The 21135-nt window shown below is 41.7% G+C and overlaps 1 protein-coding gene across 1 annotated transcript; it reads left to right on the forward strand.

Moving 5' to 3' along the window:
* The first annotated feature begins 873 nt into the window (after nucleotides 1-873).
* On the forward strand, nucleotides 874-20354 carry snrkb (SNF related kinase b). The gene is made up of 5 exons (XM_080474647.1): nucleotides 874-1050; nucleotides 3241-3629; nucleotides 3725-4119; nucleotides 16458-16599; nucleotides 18390-20354. Exons 2-5 carry the CDS (start codon nucleotides 3394-3396, stop codon nucleotides 19480-19482), a joined length of 1866 nt encoding a protein of 621 aa, XP_080330773.1. The 5' UTR covers nucleotides 874-1050; nucleotides 3241-3393; the 3' UTR covers nucleotides 19483-20354.
* Nucleotides 20355-21135: the final 781 nt, after the last annotated feature.

Raw genomic sequence — 21135 nt, forward strand, 5'->3', positions numbered from 1 at the left:
GATGGATGGATGGATAGATAGATAGATAGATAGATAGATAGATAGATAGATAGATAGATAGATAGATAGATAGATAGATAGATAGATAGATAGATAGATAGATAGATAGATAGATAGATAGATTGATAGATGGATAGATAGATGATAGATGGATAGATAGATAGATGATTAGATGGATGGATGGATGGATGGATGGATGGATGGATGGATAGATAGATAGATAGATAGATAGATAGATAGATAGATAGATAGATAGATAGATAGATAGATAGATAGATAGATAGATAGATAGATAGATAGATAGATAGATAGATAGATAGATAGATAGATAGATAGATAGACATTGTGGTTAAGAGACAAATATCATAAAGCCAGTGGAGGAAAAAGCTACAAATACACACAATTTGATGGTAAGTGATACAACCTGACTTCACACACCTATTGGCCTTAGAAACCCTCCGTCCAAAACATGAATCCCAGTCTAATTCACTTGATTCAATTTCTTGGAAAACTTAAACAATTCACTTAAATACATTAATTGTTTTCTTCATTTCAGTAGGCACAGTGTGAGGGGCCTTTGTGTCCAGCGGCTCAAAGTCTCATGACACGCTGTGTTGAGGCTCATTGTTGCTGTTAAAAACACACATGAGTCAGTTATATAATTTCATTCACTTTTTTTTTTTTCCCGCCACTGCGTAAGGAGCTGGGCTCGCGGCCGCTGCTCGCGAGCTGGTTTTGGAATGTACTGACGTCACGAGGAAGCTGCACGCTCACGCGCTTGGGTGTGCGCGCGCACACTTTGAACGTTCGGTTCGCTGTGGCACACACGCGCGCGCGCACACGCGGCTCCAGGAGGAGGAGGAGGAGGAGGAGGAGGAGGAGGAGGGCTCCGCTCGGAGGAAAGTGCGTCCGTCCACTCCGCTCCGCTCCCCCGTAACCGACAACATGGAGCTCCGCGAAAGACAGCGACACGGTGCCGTCCAGCACAGCGTCTGAAGCCTGGACACCGAGCGAGCGGCCGCCTGAGCCGGGATAATGTTCACAACAATGGTAAGTTAGCAGCGCCGCGGCGGCCGTGTCGGTGCGCGTGTGTGTCTGTTATGGTCCCGCGGAGCCTTGCAGCCGGTCACCGCTGCTGGTAGCGGCTGTTCGGAGGCGTCGAGCGGCAGCCAGCAGGAGGACTACATGCGTATGTGCCAAGTCCGGACTGCAGTTGAGGCCAAGTGGAGAGAACAGCTGGCCGCAACACAAGTGAAGCAGCCTCCGTCCCCCAGGCGAGACTCTGCAGCGTCTTAGATCCGACAAAACTCTGCAGAAAGAGGATTTTAGTACATGTTTAACACAGAGAGGCCTGCTTCTGCCCACTTGGCCCACTGAAGCTGTGAGAGGGAGTTTAAACATGCTGGACAGAGCTTGTTTGCGATAGTGATGCTGCACTAAATAAGTGATGAAGACGATGATGATGCTATTTGTGAAGTGTTGACTGTGCAGGTTATGAAAGGGATGGAAATATTCCGATGATGCACGTATCAAAGCAGCAGACAGGGTCTGTGCATGAGCAACATTTTTCATGGAAATCACAATTAGCAGAATAATAAAGGTGCGAAAGTGATCAAAAAGAACTCCAGTCTTTAAAATCCTCTAAAATCGCCAAATACCTTATGACAACTGCAACTTGCTGCAAAACAACCACAAAATATGCAAAATACCGCAAAGAAAATGTACACCAACAACAAAGATGCAACCATGCAAACATAACCACATATCGATGATAAACTTCTGCTGAGACGCACACAATGATAAAATAGATATGCATGGACATTTTCAGAGAGCTACTAAATACAATAAATATACAGAAGATGAGGAAAAACATTATTTAAAAAAAGTGAAAAGAAATTGCTCAAATGTCACAGAAACACTTGCAAAAATGATCACAAAGAGGTGGTAAACTACTACACACACGGTTACCAGATTTCTGGTACTGTGAAGAGTAAAAACTACAATAGTGAAAAGACACAAGACACAGAGATGTTAAACAGGAAACAATAAGAAAGACAAAACAACCTAAAAGGTTGAAGACACATCAAGATGGTGGTTAAAATTGGTGTAAACAATTGATAGAAGCAGTCTGAAGTTCTGAACTGCTCCTGTGAAGTCACACATTGGCCATAAAAGATATGAAAGATTTAGAAAGAGAAACTGAACAGACACCAAACATCTATCACAACATAAAAGGTGAAAAAAATAAAACCTCCAATTGCAGTCACAGGAGTTGCAGAAACAACCACAAAGAGAAGAAATAGGTTCAACCCCAAACACCTGACGCAGTGTCTAATTCTGTTAGGGTGGAAGTGTGGAAGGCAACTCTGAGGGAATGTGTCTGGGGGTGTACCAAAAGCAAAGAAAGTAATAAAGAGCACAAAAGGTCACCAAATGACTGTAAAGAGACAAATATAAAACAAGTACAACCGCTTGCCAAATATTCTTAAACATACTCTGACACTGTATAACACTTTCTATGATCGAGGCTAAATGTTTTCAAAGTGTGGGAGGATTCTAAAATGTTGTTGTTGTTTTTTTTAAATAAAATACATTTAAATTCTTTATTTCTATCATGATTTCCCCTCCCCCCAAAAAATTATGCTGGAAAAAGGCATATATGTGTGTATGTGTATTATTGTTGAATAAACACATGGAATAAACAGGTAGTGGTAGTGGTGGTAGTGATGATGACGATGGTGGTAATGAAGATGATGATGGTAGCAGAACTTATTACCCCGGGGGAACCTTTGAGGGTGACATCATCAGATCTAATGCCACAGCGCTGACCCTCTCAACCAAACTAATGACACACAAACACACTCTCCACGTGCACACGCACACTGACATACATTATGGTTTCGTGTTACCGTATTGATCCTGTGTGCCATTTGTGCAAGATGCTGTTATTTGAGATAGAGCCAAACGCTCCTATTCAACAGCACAGACGATAGAAGAATATTTCACCCTATCCCGCTGTCGTCGTGCCATAATTCATTATGATCTGCTCCCAAAATTGAATCCAAACATGTTCTGTCTTCTTTGTCCGATCGGGGTGTAATATCAGCCTGTTTGTGTCCCACTGCCTGGAGCCATGATGCAGCAGCTGACCTCTGAAACCCGTCGAACTTCAGGCCAAAGGCCAAAATGATCAGCGCTGCCATTCCCTTTCATCGTGTTGTCTTCTCTTTGTCCTGCCAGGCTGCTCTCCAGCACTGAGGACCTTGACTGCCCCTCATACCTCCCCCCCCCCCTCCTCTTCCCCCCCCCCGGTCCTTGACACCTTCCTTCTCGTAGCTATTTCCCGTCGACTGCTCTGCCCCCTCCTCTACGCTCCACCTCATTCTCTCAAACATGGACTCCTCTGGAGATACCACCTCTGCCCCGGATGGACACGTGGAGCCCAGGAGCAGCCCGGGTCGCTCTGACCTCACTGGACTGTACCACCTGGGTCGGACACTTGGCCGGGGCCACTATGCGGTGGTCAAACTGGCCCGTCAGGTCAACACTGGGCAGCTGGTGGCTGTCAAGATGATTGACAAGACCAAACTTGATGTAATGGCGACAAGCCACTTGTTACAAGAAGTAAGGTATGGAATGTTTTTTACACAGCAAGACATTCATTGTTGTTGACTCCTCACGAGTAAAGTTTTTTTGGATTAATCTTGTTTCTGATTATATTTAGGTGCATGAGGCTGGTGCAACACCCCAACGTGGTCCGTCTGTACGAGGTCATCGACACGCCCACCACCCTCTACCTTGTCATGGAGCTGGCCGAAGGGGGTGACCTCTACGACTACATCCTCCGCCACGAGGGCGGCGTGGCCGAGGGGACCGCCAAGCGCCACTTCACCCAGATCGTGCGCGCGGTGGCGTACTGCCACCGGCTCCACGTGGTGCACCGGGACTTGAAGCCCGAGAATGTAGTGTTCTTCCCGCAGCAGGGAGCGGTGAAGCTGACGGACTTTGGGTTCAGCAACTTGTTCCAGCCCGGGACGATGTTGGCCACCAGCTGTGGGTCGCTGGCGTATTCTGCCCCGGAGATTCTGCTGGGAGAGGAGTACGACGCTCCGGCTGTGGGTGAGCAACGTAAAAACAAATGTTTTCCCTGCAGGGTGGTTTAAAGTGTTGCTTCCTAATGCGAGGGTCAGGGTCCCTGCATAGGATCGAAAAACAACCATCACAGTGGGACGGTAGGATGCACTTACTCACGTTACATCACTTTGCTTTTCCTCTGCAGTACCAGACAGTTTTGTTTTTTGGTGGGTGCTTTTATGTAACACCAGGGAAAAGTCTAGAGTTGCAGTTGGAACAACACTAAATCATGGCAATCATGAGAAACATTTTTTTAGAGGCATCAAATTGCAAAATCATAATTCTTCTGCACATTTTCAGTCTATTTCAAACAAATGATCAAAAACTTAATACTGGCTTTACAAAAGTGTGTTGAATCAAAACATTTGAATGATTTTCATCAGGAATTACTGACGACTCATTGACACATAACATAGTTTAAAAAATTTATTAGACTGAGAAAAGATCACGAACATTCAACTTCTAATAAAAAGAAACTTAAAGCCAAAATGTGTTTCCAACTGATGGATTATCTTCAACCATGGCCAGTGGTGACACGCAATATTTTTGTCATTTTAAGCATTTTTTAGAGAGAAAAATAGCTAAAATCTGCTGAATTGATTAAATTAAATTATTTCACTCACAGAAATCAGTCTCACGTGAGGTCTTCTTATTCATGATCCTCGATACAAATTATCCTGTCGACTAAAGTTTGCCAAAGGAAAAATGTCACTAAGCTGTAATCAGATTTATAATTAAAGTAGAATTTGAATCTATAAGATGGTTCCTGAACATATGATGTGCATCAGAAGCCCTTTGAAGCATTAAAAGCTGGTGAAGCACGAGGCTTTTCGCTCTGCAGGTTAACATCTTGCTTTCCAGCACAGTGTATTCAGTCTCATTGTCTTCCAATAACTTCCTTAACTTCCTTTTTTCTGTAAATTAGGAACAAGACAAAGGGCATTAGTTTCTAGAAGGACAAACAAATAAACTGCTGCTCGTATTGATCATAATCACATTGTTATCATGATACTAGACGAGGTTATTGCTCATCAAATGTTCACCTGATGTCATCCCGGTGAGTTCTTAATACATAATAAAACATTTTAGGAACGTGTTTTAGGTTTGTTTGCACTGAAATCAACAAAGAGGTATTGTAACTCACGAGTTATTAAGCTATCTTGTTGCTGGTCCCGCCCACCTGAGACTAACCTGGGCTGTCTGTGGACCCGCCCACCTCAGATAGAAGAGCTGACGATGTAGTCTAACCTGAAAGTCGGTTAACAGCTGCAGCTTGTGATGGTGTTGTTTAGTCAGCAGAACAGATGAGAAGAAGGTGTTCTGTTCCAAAATATGAGACAAGGCTTTGAAAGTAAATTACCCTGATTGTTTTTTTGGCACCGCTTTTACAAACGGTGAACACGCCGTGCTGCGTGCTGAATTCAGCTCAGAGGCAGTGATGTCACGGCGTGCTCATCACTTTCCCTTCATACGTGTTGCCGTGGCTACGTCTGTCCCCTTGACCCGGCTCTCTGCCATGTTACGATTCAGTTGTGTCTATGTATGGATCTGTGTGTGTGTGTGTGTGTGTGTGTGTGTGTGTGTGTGTGTGTGTGTGTGTGTGTGTGTGTGTGTGTGTGTGTGTGTGTGTGTGTGTGTGTGTGTGTGTGTGTGTGTGTGTGTGTGTGTGTGTGTGTGTGTGTGTGTGTGTGTGTGTGTGTGTGTGTGTGTGTGTGTGTGTGTGTGTGTGTGTGTGTGTGTGTGTGTGTGTGTGTGTGAGAGAGTTTGTTTTTGCCCGTTGAGGATTAGTGTGTGTATTTGGGTCAGTCTAAGCAAGCCAGCCAGACGTGAGCCCGGTGGGCACGTTCTGCAGTGGATCTGACCACTGCAGCTTTCTCCACTGTGCCCGCTCACTGCACTGCCAGCTCTTGTGGTTCGTGAGACGACGACATGCAGCAGAAAGAGAAAGTGTCATGCGTAACTGTACAAATAAAGCCTGGTCTGTACTTCCAGGACCCGTGTGATGGTAGAGGAGAGGAATATAGATGGATTGTGGGATTTGACGGGTAGAAACAGACGGGGAACTGAGGGATTTGGTCGTATGAGTCCCCCTCGAGGGGGGGCACAGCTTGACCGCTTCAGGGAGGTCGGTGGTCTTATCTGCTAAGCTGGATTTTGGCAGGGTCTGGGTATTGTTTATTCCAGTCACTATACAGAAGCAGTCGCACTGAATACAAATACATCCGACTGCAATTAGGGCTCGCTGTTGTTGAAGTTATTTACATTTCTTTTATTTATGTAAGCAAGCACGAGTGGCAAATGGGTCAAACCGACTGTCACTCGTTTGGTCCAAATAAAACTTTCTGTGTTCTAACAGTGATGTCCTCACCTCGCTGCAGGACCCCGGTTTGATTTCTCTCAGATTTTATTTAGGGTTAGTGCTGCACAAATGCATCGGTATATCAGCATTTGCAATTTACAAATTACAAAAGACTGATGGAACTGGGCTGAATTATGCTGCCATGCATTGTGCACCGATGTTCACACATTTGACCAATCTGATAAAACAATACTAAGCATGATTGTGTTCCACAGATTTTATTTCACATAATTATTTCAACTTTGCTTCAAACCCGGCAGCAATGGGACAAAAATCTGATATAAATATTACTAGAAATAGCAAAGTGAACTGAAATGCTCTGGCTGGAAACTGCAGATGCTCATGAGGTTAAAGAAGCAAAACAAACACAGTCCGGTCTGCATGTGGTTAGAATTGGGTCCAAGAGGAGAAAGGGCACAAAATCTTTAATAAATATTGCGTGTTTATCGAATATTGTGCAGCTTTAGTTAGGAAAGATTAAATTGTTGCTTTTTAAACTGCTTTGTAATTGTGTCAGCCCAGGCAGCATATTACTGAAGTGGAAAGCCCTCTCACTTCTTATTGTTTTGAATCAGAGCTTGGGAGTTTTACATTTCCTCCCTGGGCCTATTCTTCAGGTATATGGATATTATGAAACAGTTTGGTTTGTCTGGTCTGGTGTTTTACACTACAAACCATTTGAACTCTGGTATGCACTGATCAAATAGACCGAGAACCCTGAAGGATTAATTTTCTTTTGCTTCCAAACAAATTCTGAATAAGCAAACAGCTTGTGACACATCCTCATAACCAGCATCAGCCCTGTTGATGGGGCAAACTGATGAATTGCTGCTTCTGTCTTGAGGGTTTGATAAAGTAAAACGTCATCATTGTGATAATAAACAGGAATTATATATGAATTGGACAAATTATCTTACTTTGAAAGTACATTTTTCTAATGTTTCTGAACTGTCTTCCACTGAAATCTATAGAATTAAATGTGTCGTCTATTATTGGTCTTGGGAACAGTGGTGCCGTTGCCTCACAGTCTGCCTTTTGAAGTTTTTATGTTTTCCTGCAATTCTGAGTTTTCTCCAAGTCGTCCATCCTCCTACTGACATACAAAATGTTAATTAGTCAATTATCGCCATATGTTTTTTTTTTTCCATAAATGATTGATAAACTCTGTGATAGTTAGCCTTGTGCAGGTACTGGTGACCTCTTCTTTTGGACCATGCTATGAGAGACTTCTGCTCCTTACGAGCCGAACATGGACAAAACAGTCCTATGATAACAGTTACAGAAGCTGCATGGATGAATGCATGGACGGTCCATATCAGGGACCAGTACAACCAGAGGAAACGTTGACTCAAGGTGTAGTTTAAAGAGTAACAGTGTTTCTTTATTAGAGAAACATGTTGGACAGTTTGTTGGGGATGTAAGATGGTTTTAGTAATGTATTCAGGAGACATGATTGCATGCTGGTTGTTGTGAGGAAGAAGGGTCCAGGAGATGGAGAGTATAAGAAGAAGATGCTTTTGCCATGTTGTGGATTTATAATAGTTTGTTGGTTTGCAAAAAAGAGGGGTGGTGATGAAGAAACATTGCTCACATGCATCCATAACTTCAGCATGACATAAGTTCCCTTTATTCTCGTGCTTGTTCCTGTTTCTGAAAGCGTCCACACGAAGGGCGTCCATTTAAATACATTTATCATCACGTCCTTTAAGACTGCTTTCTGCTCCAATGAAGCCGAAGTGCACTTTTCTGTTTGCACCCATCATGATTATGTCACCGGTTTGATAGAAATGTACACTTCCACCACACACACACACACACACACACACACACACACACACACACACACACACACACACACACACACACACACACACACACACACACACACACACACACACACACACACACACACACACACACACACACACACACACACACACTCTCATATCTCTATAAATACATACATATGTTTGTGTGTGTTGGTGTGTGTGGTAATCCCGTGCTTGCACAGAGGAAGAGAAGAGATGTCCCTTAGTGATCTCAGCTTAGTAAGGTGACTCATAAACCCGTCTCTGCACACACACACACACACACACACACACACACACACACACACACACACACACACACACACAGAGCTCTACGGGTCTCGTTGATAATTATGTTTCATACAAACGGGCGACGTCCGTTCAGTTCACCATGGTTCCTCTAATGGGTGTGTTTGGTTAGGGTTTGCGATGTGTGTGGGTTTGTGTGTTTGATTATCATCATATGATGCGGAGAAAAGACAGGAATGACTGCGGGGCCTCTTGGCTTTCGAAAAAAATATAAACACTGCCTGGAGTTACATAATGTCTGCTTGTTGCTTTGTGTGAGCATTTGTGCACAGAATTCTGACTTTAAGGGTCTTTTGTACAGTTCAAAGTATCTTTGCTCATTTCAGTCCAACATGATTATTCTGTCTAGTTTCTGCACTGGATGTGTCAGGGTGTGCTTTTTCAATGTGACTGTGCCAGAGACTGTTCATAGCACATTGTGTCTTCTTGTTTCTTGTTTTCTTGTATCAACATAAATGGAATTTGCCATTTTTTTATACACAAATATTCTATTAAAGCTTTGCCTGAAGTTTAAGTTCTTCGAGTTTATTAAATTTCTGCAGCGTCAGACAACTCTTCTACTTAGAAATATGCCTATGCCTATAAATATACTTTTGCTTATAATAAGGCTTATACTTTTATATCTGCAGGTTCTACGTATGCTTATTCAGAGCAGGACATCATATCAATTTATTATTTACTTGGATTACCTAAATATAATATAGACACTGATATGTATACTTATGGTGAGATTTCTGCTTATATCTATGCTCATACTTATATATTTGCCTATTGTTATAGATATTCCATGTTTTGTTTTTTATAGTATACATTATTGCTTTTATTGGATTATCACAGCTTTTTGTCTTTGTATGTCCAGTGTATATTGTATGTTTTGATGTAAGCTCATTTTTGGATAGGCATCTATCTATTAGGTTCACAATTACTTTTGCTTATGCTAATACTTGAATCTCTACTTAAACCTGTGCTAATGCCTATGTTTACACTCAACTTATTTTCTGTAATTTGCATGCAGATTATCCACCATTCACTAAAACTACATATTAAACTACGAATTGAAATATTCCCATCGCTGCACCCATGCAGTTTAACAAAAAGCATCGTATTGTGCTCTTTACATTATTTAAATTGCGTCCTTGCTCATTAACTTTACTTCCTACATGACATGTCCTGTTTCTTAATCTGAAGACGCCTCTGCCGTCTCACATGCTGTTATTTCAATTCCAAATATTTATACTGTCGTTGTTAGGTAAGAAGTGTTCACTGAACAGAAGAGGCTTGTCATAAATAATTGAAACCCTAAATAAAAAGGTTTATCAGGTCGTGCGAATGAGCTTTGCATGTTTGGCAATAAATTATCAAAAAAAAAAAAAGTCACAGATAAGTGGAAAGGAAGCTCGATGGGTGGTGTATGTTGTGTGCAGGAGGAACTTCTGCATTTGACAGATTAGTTTCAGCCTCTCACAACTTCAGCGACGTGATGAAATTCACACATGAGGTGTGAATAGCATTGTTTATGGGTGTATTTGTTTGCAATATAAATATTTATCAGGAAAATTATTATAATGGTCTTTAAGATAATTTCTGGTGGTTTAAAAGTATTGTAATGATGAAAAATTAATTTAGGTTAAAAACAATTGCTGTTTTTTGTATCCAATACTTTAAATGACATACAGGTAATTTAAAATTTTGATGTAATTTTTTGTATTTTAAAGGTGCAATATGTCAATATTTAACTCACGCTAGCCTGTTTGTCTTGCAGTACAAGTTTGCACCACAAGATGGTGTATTGAGCTGCTGGAAAAACGCATCATGATCAGCACAATGATGATTGATAGTTGGTTATCTGCAGCATCAGATGACAGCAGGATCTATATGTGCTTATCCAAATGAGACACATTATCCACAGTTGGGCACGTTATACAAAAAAATGTATTTGTCAGGATTACTGTTGAAGCACAGAAAATGATCACTGGTGCTTATCGGCACAGTCCCCCGAAAATCAGCAGGTTGTCAGTGCTAACGCGTAGTCTGAAACATCCTTTTTTAATGCCGAAGCATCAGTTTTTGGGACATGGATTAAAGTCCTGATGCCAGCTAAAGTTGGCACAATTTTTTACATCCTTTTGAGGTGTGTCTTTGATGCAGAGGACATTCAGTCCAAAATAAATCCGTGACAGATCATTGATTTGCTGTTTGTTGTGATTAATGGCTTTTTATGCCTCCTCCTCTTCTGCAACCAAACACCACTGAGGGTGATTGAACCACATGGAAAGGCCCCTATAAACATCCCATTTTAGATCAGCAGTATAACCTCCGACTGTTTTCCAGACAAAACCTCTCTGTCAGTGTTTTTTGTATCAACCTGAAGGCCGCAGGACTGTTTATATCAACCGCTTTTTTTCTTCAATTTTTTTTTTTAAAGCCCCCTGACTTTCACAGAAGCAGCCCATCACCGCAAGCCGAACAATGCATCTCTCTTAGCAACAAAAAATCCCAAAACAGACACAACATATTTTGGGGGGATGTTGCGCAACACAGTGAACAAATGAGTCTGTCCAGGCACAGTGTGTCCTGATGCATAATGTGAGACTCGTTACGCTCAGGAAGTGGACAATCTGAAGTTTGTGCTTGTTTGTTTAACACTTTAACGCCTCCTCCGTGGCAGGCTGACTGTTTCATGCATTGTTTGGAGGCACTAAACTTTATTATGTAGCCAGTGCAAACATTTGACTACAACGCAGCAACATGAAATATTTGCTTTATGTTAGGAAGGTGTGGGCAGCAGAATAATGATTTCCTGTGTTCCGCAAATACTTACTAGTTAAACACATTTAATACTCTGCAACACACATTGTACTGCACTTTTAAACTGCAAAATAAAATTCAAGTTGAACTTCCTGAAAGTACTTACCGTATTTTCCAGACTATAAGTCACACCCGAGTATAAGTCGCACCTCTCAAAAAAATACATCATGAAGATTACAAAAATATTCAAGAAAACATGTTAAAATCCCTTTAAATGTGATCTTTAGTCAAATTTCCCAGTTTTTTTTCTTCTGAAACAAAATAAAACCAGATTGAAAATTTGAGTTTCTCTGGAGTAGTGGCCAATAACATCACATGCATTGAGAGGAAAAGACATATAACAAGAGAAGAAAGTCAGAAAATGAGCCTGGATCTGCTTTGAATGACCTAAATCTAAACACGATTCCCCATGAATGAGAAGCAATGGACCTGAATTTTCATTACATCCTTTTAGATATCAGTACTGCTAAAGGGAACTGGCTTTTAAATGAGTGGTATTTTTTTAAGTTGCATGTGCAGGCAAAATTAAAAAAAACAAAACATCTTTAGAGAAACATTCTCCCTAAATCCGTTAAATTATATCACTTTTGCAGAAGTAATGCAGAGTCAGGTTGAAGTCTCCACACAGAGTCATTAAAACGCTGCCTAAAGGGAAACGCAGCCCGGCATGCTTCATACATGTACATAACATCATCCTCATCTGCTCTCCAGGCTTATCGGGAACATTACAGCAGCGTTGGAGGATAATCACATCAGAATAATGAGATTTGTCAGCATCATGAGGTGTATGGCTTCATGATTGGTCTGTAATTGGTGATATACTGAATTAATCACTGACTGATGACATGAATGAAGCTTGCAGTGGATTTTATAATCATACTCTGGTTTTAGTTTTCAAATGTGGGTAAAGAAAACAAAGAAAGAGGGTCGTGTGTGAGTGAGCGTGAACTTTGAGGACCCTTTGGAAAGAAGTCGGTTATGTCGACCCTTTATGACGTACTTTGTCTTGAAATATGCACTTCCAAGGAAGGAGCTTCTAAACAGGGTCAGAGTCATTCGTTATCCTTTTATTGTGTCTCTTAATGTTTTAATCCAGATTAGTTTCACTCTATCTACATCTGGTTTGCATGTTTAGTCGTGTGTGTGTGTGTGTGTGTGTGTGTGTGTGTGTGTGTGTGTGTGTGTGTGTGTGTGTGTGTGTGTGTGTGTGTGTGTGTGTGTGTGTGTGTGTGTGTGTGTGTGTGTGTGTGTGTGTGTGTGTGTGTGTGTGTGTGTGTGTGTGTGTGTGTGTGTGTGTGTGTGTGTGTGTGTGTGTGTGTGTGTGTGTGTGTGCGTGCGTGCGCGGGTGTGTGTGCTTATTGGGACGTGATGTTTGTACTATCAGCAGGCCTCTAATGTGTGGTGGGAATGTGTGATATTCCCCTGTGAGCAGAGAAGAGTACATTCCCAGCACTCACTGGCTGCTACTCCCAGTTGCGTAACAGGTCTCCAGATCGAGTCCAGCGTGCTCGTGAGCGTACTCGTGAGCGTGCACGTGAGGGTACATTGTATTATGAGAACTGAGGACTGTTGTCTGAAACATCATGGGGCTGATGTGGGTCATTGGCTGAATGTTTCATCACACTAGGGACCGCATGGAGGAGGATCTGAATCAACGGCACTGTTCTATTGTCATTTCTTTTAAAAATGAGCTTTTTGAATTCTTATATGTCTTCAGTGCTGCAGGTGTGATCTTGTTCTGTCGCTGTGAATAACAAATACGGCAGCCTGGTATAAAAGAATGGCAGCCTTTGTCAAAAAGTAAGGAAAATATCAAGTGTTTATCGTTTAAAATAATAATAATTTCACTCCTATCACAGAAAAATAAAAAGACTTGAGTTTTATTAATTGATATTATTATTACATCTTATTTATATTTAAAACTCAGCAGTTTGAACCCGCCAAGTCCCCAAAGCCCTCAAAAGTATTCTGATTCAGCGTGTACGTATTCCACGTTCGCTGTCTCAGTTTGGCATGGCAGTGTGCTCACGTTTACAAATTAGCATCATGGTTTGTGCTTTAAATAATACATTGCCAACATTTCAGCAGGGTGCACAGGCAAATTAAAACATGAATTATACAGGAAGTCATTGTCACATTGTGGCACCATAGAGTGCTCTCTGATACCAGCGACTTCTACAAGTGGTTCTGGCCTGATACTGTTTCTTAAATTCTCAACTTTATTTTGTATATTATGATTATACTTGTAGTTTATTTCTATCTGGAGGTTTTTTGTTTACTTACTCTATTACTCTCTCTTCTACAGTTATTTGGTGATCAATACCTTAAAATATGGTTGATAGATTACACACTATTATGTGCATTTTCAGTTCTGTTTTGTTTTGGATAAGTCTGTTTAAGGACTCGATGATTAAACATCATTTAACTTTTATTGTATGAAATGGCAGAGAAGAGGTGTAAAAAGTGACATTAAGAAGTCGAGGGACAAGATCAGAGCCTGCATAACATTTTTCAAGGAACTGTTTCTGTTTTTAGAGTCTGACATTTCTTCTAAAAAAAGGCCATAAGTGAGGAATGTGTTGCTGCTCTGTCCTCATGTTATCTGATTCACTTTCAGCCAAGCAGCTGCTGCGCCTCACAAAGAAAAGGCGCTTTTTTATCTGTGGTCGGTTCTTTCCCTTTAATTCTGCCCATTGCGTTTATCTTTTTACACTCGTTATGCAAGAAATCCGCTGATGGGATCTAATTTCTTATTTTTTTTCTGTTATCATCCCTTCTGTTCCAGTTCATATTGAGGTTCAGTGACCATGCAGCGGTGCATAAACTTTTTATTATCGAATGAAACCCAAAGCTAACCATCAACACGCTAATCAGCTGTGTCAAGAAATTAAAACATATATAGTCACTCCACTGGAGCAATGCACAACGCATCTGCATACAAACCTGCACCGAATGACAGCTGCTGCGAGCAGAGCTATCAGGCCGCACTCGGGCTAGTTTCAAACTCTTATCTCACTGAAAAGATAATACTGATCGTTACGTCAATATCCTGCAAGATCTGTTTCAAAATAGTTTATTCAGCTCCCAGATGGTGTGTATCGGTATATCTATTAATATGTTAGTCACTTATAAGTTGCATGACCAGCCGCATAAAAGTGTGACTTAGTGTTCTGAAAACACCGTCGTTTTTTTAAGCTTGTGATTAAAGGCTTAAAAAGCCTCTTGATATACACACGGTATATATTTTTCTTATAGCTCTTCAGAAATAACCGCAGCTGATAATAAAGTGCCTTGCATTAGTGGCCCTAAAAATAATCATAAAAACAACATCATAAATGTGATTAACTTGACCATAAATGTTGTTAAATTTCAACAGTTTTCTGAGAATTTTCTTTTTTCTCCATGAGTCAGTTAGTTTTTATAAACAATTTTAATTAGTCGACAAAAAAGTGAATGTTTCTTCTTTGATGTGAAACAGAAAGGATCCAGATGATGTGAAAGGAGAGTAATTTATCATTAACTACTGTTCAGTTATAACTGCCTATACGGTTGGTGTGGGTAGCGTGCGCTCCTCTGCAAGGTCAGACGACTGGATCTACCCTTCAACTCACAAGAAACCCGTGGGATATTTGCAGAGGCAGCATTTATATTGGTGGAGATACACAATCTGTGATATTTCTGCTGTCTGGGTGAACTCTGTGCTGTGTTTCCTATTTCCAGCAATTTGGAGAAAGAGAAGAAGAGATGGAAAAGAGAGGAGGAGGATCCTTCTCAGAATAGCACAACACTGCAACAAACCCTGTGTTTGTTACGGCCTTGAGCCCTCAGCTCCCTCTACCCTGCATTTGTCTGTGTTTGTGTGAACTGGCTGTTCTAAGTGTGTATGGGCCTCCTCACACTGCACCAGAACAAGGGAGGGAGGGGAGGAGGTCCAAGAAGGGAAGGAAAGGGAGGGGATGGTAAAAGAACACACTGTCAGCAGGGCTGTCGGTCAGTACGAGGAAACCTGTGTGTGTGTGTGTGTGTGTGTGTGTGTGTGTGTGTGTGTGTGTGTGTGTGTGTGTGTGTGTGTGTGTGTGTGTGTGTGTGTGTGTGTGTGTGTGTGTGTGTGTGTGTGTGTGTGTGTGTGTGTGTGTGTGTGTGTGTGTGTGTGTGTGTGTGTGTGTGTGTGTGTGTGTGTGTGTGTGTGTGTGTGTGTGTGTGTGTGTGTGTGTGTGTGTGTGTGTGTGTGTGTGTGTGTGTGTGTGTGTGTGTGTGTGTGTGAGAGAGAGAGACGGGTCAAGAGCACTAACCCCGGCCATCTCTGGCTCAGGCTTTTCCACATTAACACTTTGAAACAGGACATCCATCTGCTACACGCTTCCCTCAAAGTTTTATTGAGGAAGACGTTACTGTGTTCCCACCAAGCTTGTCACATTTGGTACTACACTGTAGTCAGCTAAAGGATTCAAATTACACCAAAGCCTAATGTATATATTATCCCACTCATACACAAGCTGTAGTTTAAGTTCATTGGGTGTCACAACTACCAACAGGAAACCAACTTCAAGAAAATTAAGTATAATTCTAGCCTTTTAATCTCCTTATTGGTTTTAGTACTTAAAAACTCAATGATAAAATGCAATATTGAAAAAAATATTTATAAAATTAATTGTAATTGACATCTCACGGCCCACCTTCAGGCCCCACCAGGGGGCCAAGGGCCACACTTTAGGAATCACCGTCCTGATGTAACCTGACCCGGGATCCAGCAGGAGGGCTCTCTGACCTTTGATACTGCTGGAAGATGAAGCAGGAGAAAACAGATTTTCTGGACTGAGATTCAATAAAAATCACCCTTGACCCTGTTCGAAATTTTGTGTGTGCAGATACAGGATGGAACCAGATTTTGAGTCTCTTAATTTGAACCATCACATCAGTCTGAGTATGATCAGAGGAGCAGGAGGACTGCAGGCTATTTTAGGTCCTGAGAGGATTTGCTATTTAAGGATGATTTTGTGACAGTGTTTTTTTCGTGTGTGTGTCTGTGTGTGTTCCAGATATATGGTCTCTTGGGGTGATCCTGTACATGCTGGTGTGCGGCGTCCCTCCCTTCCAGGAAACCAATGACAGTGAGACCCTGGTGATGATCCTGGACTGTCGTTACTCCGTCCCCGAGCATGTGTCTGACGGCTGCAGAGAGTGAGTACAGGGAGACGATCACACCCGGGGACCTGCTACCAGAATAATTAAATCATCCTGTCGTTTAAAGGCTTATAAAGTCACGTCTCAATGATTTCAATAACATTTCCCAACAGGTTGACTACCATTGAAACTTGAAATATATATATCTAGATTATTTCTGTATGATTCCAATAAAATTATTTATATCTGTGTCAAAATTGCTAAATTGACCTGAATCGTTAACTAGACAGGCTATACTGCTATCGTTGCTATAGATCACCCATTTCCAGCAATTGAATCAATTAAAACCACTAAAATCTGCTCCTAACGGACGTCCTCTCATGGTCCAATCAGGACGTCTCTCTGCTGAATCTGCTGCTGAATCACACATAAATCCAAAGTGAAGGTTTCTGTCGACCCGTAGCTGCACCAGGAAGTTATTTTTAAGATGCAAAGGAATTTTATTCTCTTTGTACTTTAGATTTATTGTCTTTAATTAGATTTTTTTGTTTGTTTTATTTAAAGGAGGCGCTCGTCTCTCTGCTGTAGAGTCGATGTGATGGCTCTTAAGTAGCTGCTGACCGTAAATTCATTTCATTAGTGTCTGTTTCAGTGGAGGAGTTCAGCGTCCTGGCGGTGCTGGAAGGCTTTAGAACCAGTCAGATACTTTATAAAAATGTGAAGTTATCTGAAATATCGGCAGTTGTTTCGCTGTGATGAGCGAAAGTCTGAGTAATGAACCTATGAGACTTATTTCAGTCCTGTTAGACACAAAGAAACAACAAAATAAGATTTGTACTTTCTCCGTCTTCCCATTAACCGTTCCTTACACACACACACACACACACACACACACACACACACACACACACACACACACACACACACACACACACACACACACAGCTTATCTCATAATTCTTCATCCTGCCAATAGAAACACCGTTTCTTTATTTAATGTGACACCACAGCCTCTCTTCCTCTTTCTGCTCCCTGAATAAACGTCTTTGTTCGTAGAATTGAACTCTTTTCGTCTCAGCTGAGTTTACGCTGCGATCCTCAGTCTGGAACATCTGATCCAACGCTCCTCTTATGACTCGGCCCTCGCTCACATGATGGTGGATCAGCTCAGAAAACGACGCTGAGCAGGACAGAACAACCTCCTGGACATGCAGCCAAAGAAGCTGCGAACACTATAAATGAAATGGATTATTAATTTATTGATCAGCACCAAACTAAAACAACATGACACATCGGGCCTGATTTACATCCTCAGGTCCATAGATTGTGCTTTCAGTTTCTGTGTTGTACAGATTATTAACCAATAAAAACACCCTGGGACTTTGTGTGCTTTAGGCACTAGAATGATGTTGTGTCATGTAGGAGTTTATTTGCTTGTGATCAGCATGTATTGATTAAATGGAGAGATGAGCCACCAACGTGTCAGTGGAGGAAGTTTATCAAACATATTGGAAGGAAAACAAAACAAAAAAAGCATAGTGGGAGGTATTCTGCCACTTGATTAAATTTGACACTAAAAATATGTTTGAATAAAGTCCATAAATAAAAGTTGAGGCGCGCCAGAAGAGGAAAGGAGTCTCAGCACCGTAAAAAAAAAAACGTCTCTGCACCTTTCATACATGAAATAAAGTTCAAAGTCTTTCACAATTTAAAAAGGAGAAAAAGAAACATTAAAATGTACCAACATAAGTTCCATATTAAAAGAGAACAGCTGATTTTTTAAAACAATAAAAGATTGAAACATGTCTTTTTGTGAAAAACAATCCAACGTTGTGTTTCCTCTTCAGTCTGATCTCCAGGATGCTGCAGAAGGATCCGTCTCGCCGAGCCTCGCTGGAGGAGATCGAGGCTCACGAGTGGCTGCAGGGGCTGGACAGCGCCCTCCTCAGCCCCGAGGCCCCGCCCCACTGGCTCTCGGGGGCGCTCTCTCCCAGTTCCCCCCGCTCGGGGGCACCAGAGTGTGGAGATCTGCTGGCTGTGAGGCCGCAGCAGGCTGCTCCTGCACCGTGGCAGCCCGGCCCGAGCATCACCCTCCGTCCACCTCCAGCTGAAGAGCCACCTGCAACCAAGAACCTCCCCGCACTGCAGCAGATCTGTGAGGAGGAGGAAGAAGAGGAGGAGGAGGAGGAGAAGGAGGAGGAGGAGGAAGGAGCTGACAAACAAGAGTGCATGAAAGAAGAGGAGGTGGGGGAAGAGTTGGGAAAGATGACGGAGGAGGAGGGAAGCTTGATGGAGGAAGGTGACACTCAAGAGTGCAGGGAAGAGGAGAGAGAGGAAAAGTTTGGAGGTGCGATGGAGGAGGAAGAGGAGGAGGAGGACAAGGACAATTTACCTCCTTGGAAAGAACCCGAGGAGATGACAGGAGACACCGGCTGTGTGATTTCAGATCAGCCGCTCAGTAGTGGAGACGAGCTGCTCAGTCCTCCTGAGGTCCTGCCCTCCTCCCTGCCCGGGATCGGGGTCCCGTGCTGCCAGGGGCAGATGGAGATCACCGCCACACAGGAAGTGACAGAGGAGGAAGAGGAGGAAGTGGAGGAGACGGAGCCCAACAACAACACCAACAAACCTCCTGCTCACGTCCTCTCGGAGCCTCCTCCCTCCTCTGCCTCTGAGGACCAAAGGACTGAAACTGACCAGGACGAGCGAACAGACAGCGGGAAAGACGAGGTGTCCGGCGAGAGGTCCCAGCCCCACAATGCACCGGGGGTCCGGGAGGAGCCGGCCCCGAGAGCCGAGCAGGGGAAGCGGCACAGCATCAAACTACGTGAGAGACTCTTTCAGTTCCCTCTGTGCGAGAAAGCTCTGGCCTTCAACATCCCGGCTCACAACAAGCCCAAAATCCTGCCGCTGGCACAGTACAACTGCTGCCACGTGCTGTGAGCCACAAAGCAGGACCCGCCACCGCTCGACAAGTGGTGACCGGCGCCGCCTCCTCCCGCCGAGCGTCCGGCCTCGCCTCAGGCCTCGCCTCAGGCGGCTCGTCTCTGGTGACCGAGGACAGAGAACTCCCGCTTCCCTCCTTCGAACTGACCGGACCTGCCCGAGTCCACGTGAGGACGGAGACCGGAGGTCGATTTAGGGACGGCAGCAGATTTTCTCAATAAGCTGGAGTCTGTTTGTCTGATGGTGCCTCCTGCCATGAGCATGAAGACTTACTGTAAAACTGTAAAAAGCTCTGAACGCCGGCACCATCCAGCATTTACTCCTGGATCACAATAAACTTTAAGCTGCAGCTGTAAGTAAGGATTCCTTTGCAAAATCATTCTGAGAAAGTTTCATTTCAACCCAGAAAACATGTTTGTTTTTTTACGTGACCAAACCACCAGAATCTTTGATTTGCTTTATTTACAGATTCCTCAGCTCATGAAAGTTTAAGATTGATATAGATTACACTTTTAATCGTTTATCATAATAGTATTTTTTTCCATGGACAGCTTCGCTCCTGAAATACAGTTATTAACCTGAAATGTCATGGAAAGGACATTTTTTTTATTTTTTACTTTTAAAAAAAACTGAATACTTCTTAAGTTATTAATACACAACACATTATTTTTTTGTGACAAAAAGCCATACATTTTCAGTTTTCTATAAATAAAGTTCCTGTTTGTGAAATCTCAGTTAAAGTTGCTCAAATCTGAAGAATTGTTTGCAAAATAGTTGTAGTTTTTTTTTTGTTTGTTTTTTATGACAACAAAAACTTGAAAATCATGTCTTTAAAATCTTAACTCCTGAAATACAGTGACTTGAACAGTAAAAAGGAAATTAAAGAAGGAAGTTGAGAAGAAATGAGGTTGCGAATGTAATCAATTTTAGGGTCTTTTTGCCATTTGAGTCTATAAACGACAGAGATACGTTAAACATTTGAAAACTGCAGAAAAGAAATGCAAATTTGACGAGTTCCTAATTATTTGTTTGCGTAAATTATATAAGTTATATGTGTCACCAAAACTTTTTAAATCTAGAGTTGAACTCTTGAAATAAAGGTTTTTAAATTAGTTAGAATATAAAGGGAAAGTTTTTCAAAGTTCCTGAAAGTAGATGTAGTAAAACTCTCCTAGAAGGTATAAAAAGACTGAAATTACAACAAGCTTAGTTTTTCTGTTTTCCACTGTAAAAATATTTTTCTTTTTTTCTTGTTTTATTTATACATTTTCATTCAATAATAATAGAAAATATCAAATTATCATAAGTTTATTTTTTTCCAATAGTTCTTTCTTTCTGAACACTGGAAAATAATTGTCCACATTTTTTTTAACTATAATTTTAAATATACTTTATTACCATTTTTTTTTTTTTTTAAATGTTGTTACATTAAATTGAAAAGATTTGAATGGTTTAGAATGAGTAGAGTATTTTAGGAAAAATAGATTTTTTTTTAAACATCACTCATGGTGATTTTCTTTTCTACTGATGTAAAATACAGCTTTAGTTGAAATAATAACAAGAGGTCAGATAATATGGGACAAGTTTCTCTATTCTCTTTTTCAAGAAAGTATTTAAAATTGTTGTAAGAGAATCATATCTATGTCTACA

The sequence above is a fragment of the Lipophrys pholis genome, assembly GCF_963383615.2.
Source record: "Lipophrys pholis genome assembly, chromosome: 11".
Taxonomy (NCBI): Eukaryota; Metazoa; Chordata; class Actinopteri; order Blenniiformes; family Blenniidae; genus Lipophrys; species Lipophrys pholis.